Genomic DNA, 13,943 nt, shown 5'->3' with positions numbered 1-13,943 from the left:
TACAGTGCTTTGCTTGGAGCTCTTCCAGCTCACTGCACCTCCATTGACCCAAAATACAAACCCAAATTGTGAGCAATAATCATCATTGTCTGTTGGGAAACTAGCATCATTGTATCCTCTTGCAGTGAGTTCATCTTCCCCTCCATAAACTAAGAACCTATCCTTAGTCCTTTTCAGGTACTTAAGGATGTTCTTGACAACTATCCAATGATGCTCACCTAGATCCAATTGATATCTACTACAAGTGCTTAATGCATATGAGACATCAATCCGAGTACATAATATGGCATACATGATGGATCCAATTGTTGATGCATATGGGATCCTCTTCATTCTATCTCTCTCATCATGTGTTTTAGGACACATATCCTTAGAGAGATAGACACCATGTGACATCGGAAGAAATCCCTTCTTGGATTCTTCTATACTGAATCTCTTTAGTACCTTGTCAATATATGTACTCTAACTTAGGCCAAGCAACCTACATGATCTATCATGGTAGATCTTTACTCCGAGGATGTAGGCTACTTCTCCTAAGTCCTTCATGGAGAAGCACTTGGATAATCAAGTCTTTACCAACTGCAAGTTCGGTATATCATTCCCGATAGCCATCAGGAAACTATTTTTATTTCTAACATAAAATTTTGTCAACCCTACTCACACCATATTAAATATAATTATATAAAAGAGTTTTGGTTTAAATTTCTTGCTTTCAAAGGAAATTAAGAAAGAAGTATTCAAGTTAAGAAAATTTGTGATTTAAACCACTTTTTTTTTTTTTTTTTTTAATGCATTTGTATAATGTACGTCATTTGTAGCTTAATTATTAAGAATTTAGTCTTTTATGTGCTCTTTAAACTCTTTAGGCGTCCACTTATGGTAAGAAATACGAGATTAATTATTTATATAAGTCTAATATAAATTTTTGATACAAATTCATGATCATTGATTCATAATAATCTAATGGCTTAAACATTGCTTGGTTGGCAATAAAAATTAAATAACTCTATCTTCTCTTCCAATTCCGTTAGATTACATTAAATAAATGGCTATGAATTTGTGTCAAAAATTGTTTTAAAATAGTTAACCCTATGTCTAATTTGATCAATAATCTATTAATTAGTTCAACTTCCAAGAGAACCTGGCCACAATTTCGCCTACATGAGCAAATTTTCAAGGAATTTAGAAACCCCCATATCTTTGTTGATTTATAATAAGCCACCAGACATATAACAACTACAACCTTAATCCCAATTTCGTTGAATCTTGTTATTGAGTTAGATTGTAAAATGTTTGTTTTGCCCTTTTCAATTTATTGTAAAATTATGAAGAACCCCCCATCACAATATTTTGGAACACCCTCCACCATGGCAAAAAGTGATGACATTGGCTCGAATGCCTCCAACAGCTCTTGGCATTATTGTAGAGCTTCCACAATCGGGCTACAACCACTTGAGGCTACAATAAAGTCACAACAAGCACAAGTATAGTGGAGGCCTTGTAGCAACGCCAATTAAGGCTCTCTCAACAACCACTCCAATTTGACTTTATCAACACTGAGAGGCAAGATGTAGCCTTATGGCATTATAGAGGCTATATTAGGCTTCCAAGCAATCAATAGAGGCCAAATTTAGCCTTGGAGTATGCCCTTCAGGCCATTATTGATTGTTAGAAAGGAGGAAGAAGAGGGGGGAAAAAAGAAAAAAGAAATATAATAGGAGAAAGGAGAAAGGAAAAAGGAAAAAAAGTAAGGGCAAAAGTGAGAAAAATAATAAAGGGTTTTATAAAACAAAAATGTCAATAACACTTTTCATTAAAAGTGGAAACATCAAGGATGAAGTGATTCACTAAAGTATATTAATCACCAAATGAAAGGTATTTCTTTTAGCATATGAGTAATCTGGCCCTAGGCTATGGAATTTGATGATGACCACATCGTAAACTATTATCTAACTAATTAGTAGCCCCAGTATTATTCTAAATAAGGACACAAATAATACGGTAAGGCTATCATAGTGGTGCACAACCCTGTCGAAAAGCAGTGACTGATCTCACTTGTCAAGGTGAATTGTTAACAACCTGGTGCAACACATGGGTGCTTTCCATAGGCGAGTTCACTAGACAGACCCACCAGAGGATTCCATATAGATGGTAACCCCAATGTCTATGGAATATATCCTCTAACGGATGATGGTTCATATGATCCTTAGACTTGAGATCACCAAAGCACTGTGTGTAAATATCGGTACTATAGCTTGACACTAGTCTAACGTAATCCTATTTAGGGTTATCAATAAAGTAGTGGTTGACTACATTGAGAAGTACACCTTGGCTATGGTGGATTGATATATTATTAATCACTCTTGGGTATAGGAGAATTTATCTCGCTAAGTAATTCGAACAATGGTAATGACCGTAAATCTGTGGCCATAGTGGAATTGAATTGTTGCTCAAATCCAATTTTGTTCAGTCGTTGGTCAGGTGACCAAATACAAATATGTCAAGGTACCAAAGAAGGAAAAGATGCCAAAGCCAAGGAAGGAAAAATTGCCATTTCCTGAAATACCACTAGAGTTGGCACACCACACTCCTCCAGTTCCTTTCCCTCAAAGATTAAGGAAGCAAAATCAGGATAAACAGTTTATTAAATTTCTTGATGTTTTCAAAAAACTACATATTAACATTCCTTTTGCAGATGCCTTGTAACAGATGTCGAGTTATGCTAAGTTCCTTAAGGAAATTTTGTCAAACAAAAGAAAGTTGGAAGAGGATGAAACATTGATGCTTACAGAGGAATTCAACGCCATTTTGCAGAAGAAATTGCTACCAAAGCTCAAAGATCCAGGGAGTTTCACTATCCCTTATGTTATAGGAGATGTTACATTTGATAGAGTTTTATGTGACTTGGGTGCTAGCATTAATCTAATGCCTCTTTCTATTTTCAAGAAATTGGGAATCGGGGAAGTCAAACCGACCATGGTTTCTCTTCAACTTGTCGATCGATCGATCGATTAAGCATCCATTGGGCATTTTTGAAGATGTGTTGGTTAAGGTGGATAAATTCATATTTCCTACGGACTTTTTTGTGTTGGATATGGCAAAAGACAAGGAGATACCTCTCATCTTAGGACGACCATTTCTTGCTACCGGAAGAGCCTTAATTGATGTGCAAGAGAGGAAGTTGAACATAAGGGTGCAAGATAAAGAAGTGACATTTAATGTCCTTGAGGCTCTAAAATACTTATCGAAGCAAGATTCATGTTTCAAAATCGACTCGATGGATCAGTCGGCAATTAAAACTTCCAGGATTGATGTCCTAAATTTCCATTTAAGGAATGCATGGTCAAGTCAAAGCACATTGAAGATGAAGATCATAAACCAAAATTTTGTACAATATACCTAGACGAGTCACAATCAAGCAAGTTTCTTCACAAGAGACAAAGTTGTAAAGATTTAGGTATAAGGTCATGGAAGTTGAAAGTGGGGCTGAAAAGGAATGCTAACTTGGAGATCACTTCAACACCTTCTTATTTCAAGAATGCTAATGGAAAGTTGAAGCCTCGAAAGGTGTTTATGAGAATGCTCGGATCCTAAAAGAAATGAACAAGAGATGGAAATGGGTGGTTAAGTTCTCAACAAAGACCTCATGTGCTAGGAATCATCAACAAGTGACGCCCCATTCCAAGGAAAATGTTTGGGGCGTGATGTATGTGGATAGTCTAGATTGACAAAGGACTTGAGAAAGTCGAGCTTTCGACTATAAACAAGCGCTTCTTTGGAGGCAACCCAAGCATTTTTCATTTTGCGTGATTTTAATTGTTTTACATGTTGCTTATGCGTTATTTGACTTAAGATGTGATTAAATTTTGTTTTCTTTTTGTGTTTCAGGTGAAAGATTGAATTTTGGCATGAAGAGAGAATTTTCAAAACCTTGCCACAACAAGTAGAACTTTTCACCGCAACAAGAAACACACTACCATCGTACTGCATTTTAAAATTTTCAATTTTTTGCTGCAGCAAGGAATAATTTTTGCTACAGTAGCGTACACAGTGTGATTGATATGCCAAATTTTCCAGATTTTTGCTGTCGTAAGAAAAAAAAAATTCGCCACGACATCGAGCAGATTTGACGCGAGATGGAAGAATTTCCAGAATTTCACCACGACGAAGTCGATTTTATGCTCTTAGAGCCTGGAGCCCCTTCAAGCTCGCCCCCAATCCTCTTTACTGGAGGCTGCGAGGTTCCAACCCCCGCCTGTTTGGCTATAGCCTTGGGTTGCTTTTTCTTGACAGTACAAGCTGCCATCTTCTTCTTTAGGTTTTGAGACTTCTTAGCCCACATGTCTGCAAGAACAATGAATTCATTAACATATAAAGAAGAAGAATGTGAAAAGGTGAGCTACTCCACACTTACCTTTCTCAAAGATTGTTGGAAAAAGTGTTGAATCTGGGCAAAACCCAAATGCTCTTAGATGAGGAAACGTGATTAGCTTCATCACGTCGCGATAACTCTTAGGAAGGTCCCTGGAAGCCCTTAACCATCTCTTGTGGTCTGCGACGATGTTGGTTTGCTCAACATTCTCTACAAAAGGAGACAAGGATAGTTAAAAGTCGACCAATAAATTCTTAATAGTAAGAAACAAGCAAGAATACCCATGGGCTTCGTTGGCAAAAGAGCCATCGCCACTAAAGCGATAGGAAAAATACTCGAAATCCCAGTTTTCGAGCTTCTTGGGTACATTGACCAACCTGTCCAAATGGGTCTATCTTGCTTTGGAGAGGTAGAGGGTGTCATCTTGACCTTTCTTCAATTTGTACAGACGGATGAGCTCCTTTATAGATAGTGATAAGAGTGTAATTTATATTTTTTTTTATTCCTTCCATATTATGTTTTTTGTTATGTTTTATGCCTAGTTGAGTTGATTAGAGTTTATTTTGTAAGTTTGGCATATTTGGATAGACTTTATGAAATAATTGAGAAAAGATTAGTAAATTCCAGATTTTTTGTTATTCTGACCAGTGTTGAATTTTTCAGGTTTTTAATGGAGTCAGATATTTCAATTGCAAAAGTGTTCTTTAGAAAAAGTAAAGTAGACAAATCAAGCCTTCCAGGAAGGCATTATGGGTGAGAATCCGAGTTCGTTTTGGCCCTCATTAGTTGTTGCAAAATCGGACCTAGAATCCTATTCGCGGAAGGATTTCCTGGCTGAGTATTGAGTCTTCGAATGGGCCTAACTGGAGCTTCAGTTATCGAAAGCAAGTGATTCAGAAGCCAAAATTCATCTACACATCTAGGACTACAACTTTTATGAAGTGATCGAGCCCAGAAAAGTTCTTTTACATTGTGATAATCCTGGTGCAAACTGGATTACGAATTTTGTTTTCCATAGCTGATAAGGAATTGACAGTTTTGGAAGTCTATTTTTCAGGAAAGGTCTAGGAAAGTAATTTCTGTTTTTATTGGGGCAGAATTGAGGAAAAACATGTTATTTATTTATGAGTTGTTAGGTTAAACAAGAGGAGGCATAACGACAGTGGAGGTTTTTAGTTTTTTACTTTCTATGTCAATATGTGCGGCTGATCTTTCTTCTTCAGTTCAAGGGGATTTTGAAGCCTAAATTCATGTCATTGGTGTAACTTAACTTCAGTAACATTGTTCTTAATCTCATTCTTATTGGAATTGTTTATGTTATTCTGTTTTAATTGTTTATGATTCTTGTTTGGGTGATTTAGTAATGGCCAGCTAAATTGTTTAATCGGAATTTTATCTGTTAGAATTAGGAATTGTGATACGTAATTGTCCTCTTTCTATTCAATGAGTAACACATGATGATAGATGATTACGGACAAGTTTTCAGTCTATCACCTTGAATAGCATAATCAAAGTTTAATAATCCGATCTTGCGTGATTGTTGCTTGGATTGATCTATTTTCCTAATTCTTAACGCTGCCATTGAATTAAACTTAGAGAGCTTATTCTAGGTTGTTCAAGGGTTAGGATCTAATTGAAGAACTTAATTCAGTAGTGACAATTAAGGGAAAATTCGAGTAACAGAGCTTGTTGTTTCCTAGGGTCAATAATTTTAGAATAACGAGATAGAATAATGTTACGGTTAGTTCATGTCCATGCATATTTAGGTGGATCTTGAACCGAGAACTGGTTGTTTTTAACCTGATATTTTCTACCATTGGAGATTTATTCGTTTCACTTTAGATTGCTTTGTCTATAACCCCTTTCATTATTTTGTTGTCATGTTTACTGTTTAGGATTTTATTTTATTTTATTTTTCTGTTGTTTTCATTGTGGTTATTGGTTAGAATATAGGATTTAATCGAATCATTCCCTGTGGGATCGACCCTTGCTCACCCTATATGCAATTTAGTAGTTAGGTTAGTAAGGTTATTAAATTGTAGCATTCAACACTCTACCAAATTTTGGCGCCATTGTTGGGGAATGTTCTTTGTCAATTTTTTATGTTCTATGTTCTTTTGTTATTTCATTTAATCAGTGTTTAGTTCTGTTTTTCATTTTGTTCAATTGTTCAATTGTGATTTTTAGGTTCTTGAAAAATTAAAAAAATTAAAAAAAAATGAACAGTAGTACTATTCCTGGGAGAAATTTTGGTTGAATTAGGAGTGATGTGAGTACTTGTTTCGAAGAAAACAAAATTCTGAGCAAGACTAGAAAGCATTCTAGCCCCATCCTCTCGTTGTCAAATTGCATCATTTAATAGTGTTATTGGCCAATTTTAGTTTCTGTAAAAAAAAATTTCTAATTTTTTTCTTTTTTTTATTAGTTTTTATTTATTTAGGCTTAATTTGGTGATTTCAGTTAGTTTATGACTCAATCCAATCCTACAGGAGAGTTGGAATTTATCCAGAAATCGAACACAGTTTACAGAAGTTGCAAAAAGAGGCACGTCAAGCAAGTTCTTCATCTACTGGTCTTAATATAGCCCTTAGTTCAGCATCCCACAGTTCATCCAGTGATCCAGATTTAGAAATAGAAGAAGATATGGCCACTGGCAAAACATTAAAGGAGTTGGCTGCCCCTGATTTTAATCAGCAGCCTTTGTGTATTCAGTACCTTACTTTAGATGTTGCTTTTGAACTTAAGTCTGGTCTAATTCACTTGTTGCCTACATTTCATGGTCATGCAGGTGAAGATCCAAATAAACATCTAAAAGAGTTCCACATAGTTTGTTCAAGCATGAAACCGATAGGGGTGACAGAGGAGCAGATTAAGTTGCAAGCTTTCCCTTTTTCATTGGGGGATGATACAAAGGAGTGGCTCTATTATCTATCATCGGGAGCAGTCACAACATGGAACGAGATGAAAAGGCTATTCTTAGAAAGATATTTCCCAGCATCAAGAGCTACCACCATCAGGAAAGAGATATGTGGTATAAAGCAATATAATGAAGAGACATTGTATGAATATTGGGAGAGATTCAAGAAGCTATGTCCAAGCTGTCCTCACCACCAGATAAGTGATCAATTGTTAATTCAGTATCTCTATGAAGGACTGCTGCCTATGGAAAGAAACATGATAGATGCAACAAATGGAGGTGCGTTGGTGGATAAAACTCCTGAAGCTGCCAAACATTTAATCTCAAACATGGCTGCCAATTCCCAATAGTTTGGTACAAGACAAGATGCACCACCCAAAAAGGTGAATGAGGTAAGTACATCTTCCATTGAACAATAACTATCTGATCTTACCTCTCTTGTTAGACAATTGGCTGTAGGGAATGCACAACAGGTAAAAGCTTGTGGGAGATGTTCGACAATGGGACACCAAACGGACATGTGCCCAACACTTTAAAAAGAAGAGGCTGAGCAAGTTAATGCAGCAGGAAACTTTCCTTGACCACCAAGGTAGTATGATCCTTACTCCAACACATACAATCCAGGTTGGAGGGATCATCCGAATTTTAATTATGGAGGAAATAGACAAGTAGGAGTTGGACAAAATTTCTTCCAAAATAGACAACAACAAGGTTTTCAATCGAAGCAACCTGCCTCACAGAGTTCAAACTCATCCCTGGAAAATATAGTTAAGTCCCTTACTTTGAATAGCAAACAGTTTCAACAAGATATAAGATCTAGTATTAAAAGTCTGGAGAATCAGATGGGTCAAATGGCAACTGCTATAAGTCGTTTAGAGGCTCAAGTTAGAGGGAAGTTGCCTTCTCAAACAGTGGTGAATCCAAACGAAAATATGAATGCAGTGACGCTAAGAAGTGGTAAGAAAGTGGAAGAACCAAAGCTGAACATTCCAAGTGTAGCAAAGGAAGAAGAAATTAAAGATGAAATTGAGAAAGAAGAGGCTACAACTGAATCAAAGGTAATTCCTAACCCTTCAATTCAACTTCAGTCTAATACTTTACCTTTTCCTAGCAGATTCGCGAAGTCAAAGAAAAAAGAGAAGGATAAAGAAATTTTGGAGATGTTTCGTGATAATCCGAGGATTATACTGTTTTATTTAGGCTTTTAGGCCGGATTTTAGATACTTCTTAGTTCATTTATGCCAGAATTGCTACTTAATTCTTTACATTTTGTGTTTCAGGCCAAAATGGACATTTTGAGCAAATAATGAGCGAATTGGAGTTTTTGGACTCAGAAGTAAGCGGATCTCAGAAGTTGGGAGAGTTCTAAAGCAGAGTAAAGCACTATGAAGCTTGTTCCCATAGGAGAGCATCGAAGATCGAAGATTCAAGCAAAGAAGCAAGCGGAGGGCAATTCTGTAAATCCAGAATTCTTCATGAAGATTCGCCATGGCAAAGTTTGTTCTTCACCGCGGCGAAATGAGTTACGCACGAGATTTAAGTATACTTCGTCGTCGCGGCGAAGTCTGCAAATTTCAGTTTCTTTAAAACGCACAGTTTCATTTTTAAGCAAAGTCTTAGGTTTTTGGGCGAAGTATAAAAGCAAAACTTTGCCATTTTGAGAGGGGGTCTTGATTCGTCATTTGGAAGGCAGCTCTTGGAAGGAGAAGATTATTGAAGATTTGGGCTTCAAATTAGCGAACATTTCTCCATCTTTTGCTTGTTTTTCAATAATGAATCTTGATTCAGTTTGTTTTTGTTATTTTATTTCGTTTTTTAGTATGAACTGAGTTGTTTAGCTAGGGTTTGATGTAACCTTGATACAATGATTCAAATTTATATGAATTGATTTACTTTGAGTTTTAATTTCATGATTGAGTGTTTATCTCTTTGCTTAATGACTTTTGGATGCTTGATCACCATTCAAATGTGTATTGTTCACAATGAGACTGAGAAGTGATTTGTGATTGTGCCTTTTGGGATAAATACCGTAGATTAAGCAAATGCTAGAGATAGGTTTAGCGATCTATGAAATCTAGATAGTATTCCATAAAGCTTAAAAGACTTTGAACTATTAATCTTCATTTTGTTGGGTACGGAAGCTTAATAGGGATAAGTAGGAAATGTAGCCTGAGAAGGTATGTTTTACAACTTAGGGAATTCGATTTTCAATCAAGGAATTAGAACTTGGGTAATAGATTCTATGATTTGGGTTAGCGTATCTAGGTGAAATCAACACCCTAGCATTTTTTAGCATTGTTTAATTAGTTTAGTTAAGTTGTTGGGTTTTGCTTTAATTTCATTATCATTCATTTATATTTTGTTAATTTGTATTTAGTTTGTTAATTTTCCATCAATCCAATTTATTGTTTCTTCAATTAGGACTTAAACTAGAGAAATCGGTACTTAGTAACACTATCCTCGTGGGAACGATACTCTACTTATCACTTTATTACTTTTTGCGACTAGTACACTTGCTACATTTGCATGTTTATGAAATCACGCATCAAGTTTTTGGCGAAGTCAAAGAAAGAAGAGAAGGATAAAGAAATTTTGGAGATGTTTCGCAAGGTGGAAGTGAATATACCTTTGTTGGATGCAATAAAGCAAGTGCCAAGGTATGCAAAATTTCTTAAGGAGCTATGCACCAATAAGCGGAAGTTGAACGGTGATGAGAAGATAATAATGGGAGAAAATGTGTCAGCAGTCTTCCAAAGAAAACTTCCTCCCAAGTGCAAGGATCCAGGTATGTTTACAATTCCTTGTAAGATAGGTAACACCAGAATTGAGAGAGCTATGTTAGATTTAGCAGCTTCGATTAATGTTATGCCACAATCTATTTATGCTTCATTAAATCTAGGTCCTGTGAAAGATACTGGTTTTATTATCCAATTGGTTGATCGCACTAATGCATACCCTGAAGGGGTAGTTGAAGATGTTCTTGTGCAGGTCAATGACTTAGTGTTTCCTGCTGATTTTTACATTCTAGATATGGATGATTCTTCTTCTCCTAACCCTGCACCTATCTTACTGGGAAGACCATTTCTTAAATACAGCTCGGACAAAAATAGATGTTCATTATGGTACCCTCACGGTGGAATTTGATGGTGAAGTAATTCGTTTTAATATTTTTGATGCCATGAAATACCCAACTGATGTTCAGTCTATTTTTGCTATTGATGCTGTTGATTCCATAGCACAAGAGATCTTTGAGCTAAATAATGCAGATGAGTTAGAGGTTGCCCTTAACAAACGTGTGGAATCAGAGGAGAAAGGTGAGATAGAGCTAAGTGAAGAATTGAAGGAGACAGTGGCAGCTTTACGTTCTTTAAAACCAATTCCAGAATGGTATGGAGTTTCTTTTATAAAGCTGCCTGATTCTCACCAAAAATTATTGCCTTCTGTTTTCCAAGCCCCTACACTGGATTTGAAGCCATTACTGGCCCATTTGAAGTATGTGTACTTGGGAGAAAATGAGACACTGCCAGTAATTATGTCGAAGAAGTTAACACCCAATCAAGAAGAGAAACTGGTTCGAATGCTGCGGGAACATAAGGAAGCGATTGGCTAGACCATAGCTGACATTAAGGGGATTAGTCCTTCCATATGCATGCATCGGATTTTGCTTGAAGAAGGTGCCAAACCAACACAGGAAGCGCAACGTAGATTAAATACACCAATGATGGATGTGGTGAAAAAAGAAATCCTAAAGCTTTTAGATGCTGGGGTAATTTATTCGATTTCAGACAGTAAGTGGGTAAGTCCAGTGCAAGTGGTCCCCAAGAAATCTGGTGTTACAGTTGTGAAAAATCAAGACAATGAGTTGGTCCCTACATATGTTCAGACAAGCTGATATGTGTGATTGATTACAGGAAGTTGAACTCAACAACTCGAAAAGATCATTTTCCACTTCCCTTTATTGATCAAATGCTTGAGAGGTTAGCTGGTCATATTTATTACTATTTTCTTAATGGATTTTCAGGGTATAACCAGATTGTCATAGCACCGAAGGATCAAGAGAAGACGACATTCACATGTCCATTTGGTACTTTCGCCTATCGCCGAATGCGATTTGGTCTCTGCAATGCTCCAGCCACATTTCAACGATGTATGGTAAGTATCTTCTCAGAATATGTCGAGTCAATTATAGAGGTTTTTATGGATGATTTTAGTGTCTATGGTGATTCATTTGATCAATGCTTATATAACCTTACAGTAATTCTAGACAGATGCATGGAAACTAACCTTGTACTTAACTGGGAAAAATGTCATTTTATGGTAGAGCAAGGTATAGTTTTGGGGCATATTATTTCATCCAAGAGAATAGAGGTTGATAAGTCTAAGATAGATTTGGTTACAACTTTACCTTACCCCGCCAGTGTGCGGGAAGTTCGATCTTTTCTTGGCCATGCAGGTTTCTATCGGAGATTTATCAAGAACTTTTCAAAAATCGCATTGCCCCTATGCAGATTGTTACAAAAGGATGTGTGGCTTTTCAGTTTGATGAGCAGTGCAAGGAGTTATTTGACAAGTTGAAAACATTATTGACGACAGCACCAGTGATACAACCACCTAATTGGGATCTATCTTTCGAAATTATGTGTGATGCGAGCAACTACACATTAGGTGTTGTCTTGGGTCAAAGAGTTGGCAGAGCTTGTCACGCCATTTATTATGCATCCAAGACCTTGAATGGCGCCCAGCTTAATTATTCTACGACTAAAAAAGAACTTTTATCTGTTGTTTTTGCTTTAGAAAAATTTCGGTCATATTTGTTGTGTGCTAAAGTCGTTGTTTTTTCTGATCATGCAGCTCTTAGGTACTTGCTCATAAAGAAGGAGGCAAAACCAAGGCTAATTAGATGGATTCTTCTACTCCAGGAATTTGATTTGGAGATTAAAGATAAAAAGGGAGCAGAGAATGTTGTACCAGACTACCTTTGCTGTTTGGTTCGTGACAAAGATGAGCTTCCTTTACGAGAAACATTTCCGGATGAGCAATTGTTTTCCATTGAAATGGTGTCACCATGGTATGCAGATATTGTAAATTTTTTAGTTACTAACATGTTGCCAAAGGATTTGACTATAGCTCAAAAGGACAAGATCAAGAGTGATGCTAAGTATTTTGCCTAGGACGATCCATATATGTGGAAGCATTGTGCTGACCAAGTGATAAGAAGGTGCGTACCTAAACATGAATTTATTCCTATTTTAACCTTCTGTCATACCTGTGCATGTGGAGGACATTTTGGACCACGGAGGATAGCTTGTAAGGTATTGGAATGCGGTTTTTATTGCCCATCATTGTTCAAGGATGCCTACATGTTCTGTAAGTCATGTGATAATTGCCAAAGAATAGGAAACATTTCTCGTAGAGATCAAATGCCACAATCTCCTATATTAATTATTGAAAATTTTTATGTCTGGGGCATTGATTTTATGGGTCCATTTCCTATTTCCTTTGGGCATGTTTATATTATTTTAGCTGTTGATTATGTTTCCAAATGGGTGGAGGCGAAAGCCACCAGAACTGACACTTCAAAGGTTGTTGTATATTTTGTTAAAACTAACATTTTTGTCAGGTTTGGGATACCAAGGGCCATAATTAGTGATAAGGGCACTCATTTTTGCAACAGGACAATGGAGGCATTGCTTAAGAAATACCATGTCACACACAAGGTTTCCACATCGTACCAACCACAAACTAATGGCCAAGCTGAGGTGCAAATAGAGAGATCAAGTCAATTTTGGAAAAGACAGTGAACCCAAATAGGAAGGATTGGTCTTTGAGATTAGATGATGCATTATGGGGATACAGAACAGCATATAAGACACCTATTGGCATGTCCCCATACAGATTAGTGTTCGGTAAGCCGTGTCATCTTCTAGTAGAATTATAGCACAAGGCCTATTGGGCAATCAAGCATTGCAATATGGAAATGAAGGAAGCTGGCGTTAACAGAAAGTTGCAATTGCAAGAACTTAAGGAGTTGAGGAATGATGCCTACGAGAGTTCACACATCTACAAAGCAAAGACTAAGGCCTTTCATGACAAGATGATCTCCAGGAAGAATTTTTCTGTTGGACAGAGAGTCCTTCTTTTTCATTCAAGGCTGAAGTTATTTTCGAATAAGTTATGTTCTCGTTGGGTTGGACCTTTTATTGTGACTAATGTTTTTCGTCATGGTGCAGTAGAAATCCAAAGTTGTGAAAACACAAGGTGTTTAAGGTCAATGGACATAGGCTTAAACCTTACTATGAAGGGTTCCAAGTTTGCAAATTGAGGAGGTAGGATGGAGATGGATACTGAGTAGTGAAGACGACGTAGAAATCAGGCTAACGACTTTAACCAAAGGCGCTGCTTAGTTGGCAACCCAAGAATTTAGTATTGATTTTCTTTTCCTTTGAATTTAGTTTTTTTTTTTTTTTTTTTTTTTATTTGCCTGTCTCTACATTTGGGTCTTACTTGGGGACAATGTAGTTTTAAGTGTGGGGGAGAAGTTAGGCTTTAGGTGTATGTTTGTTATGTTTTTTTTTTTTTTTTTTTTTTTTAAAAAAAAGGAGTTTTTGTTTTAGGAGTTTATGCTTTAAGTCATGTCTTTGAACGTCTAGTGAT

General features: G+C 36.7%; 1 protein-coding gene across 1 annotated transcript; it reads left to right on the top strand.

Annotated features, from left to right (window-relative positions):
* The first annotated feature begins 4,655 nt into the window (after positions 1 to 4,655).
* LOC116107238 lies at positions 4,656 to 13,611 on the top strand. The gene is given in 8 exon segments (XM_031393539.1): positions 4,656 to 4,781; positions 6,833 to 7,685; positions 7,914 to 8,284; positions 9,852 to 10,379; positions 10,381 to 11,184; positions 11,649 to 11,813; positions 11,816 to 13,046; positions 13,049 to 13,611. Coding segments are annotated over 8 exon segments (4,641 nt in total).
* Positions 13,612 to 13,943: the final 332 nt, after the last annotated feature.

The sequence above is a fragment of the Pistacia vera genome, unplaced genomic scaffold (genome assembly GCF_008641045.1).
Source record: "Pistacia vera cultivar Batoury unplaced genomic scaffold, PisVer_v2 Contig53, whole genome shotgun sequence".
Classification (NCBI taxonomy): Eukaryota; Viridiplantae; Streptophyta; class Magnoliopsida; order Sapindales; family Anacardiaceae; genus Pistacia; species Pistacia vera.
The sequence above is the reverse complement of the archived record's forward strand: the minus strand, read 5'-3'. Positions and strand labels throughout refer to the sequence as shown.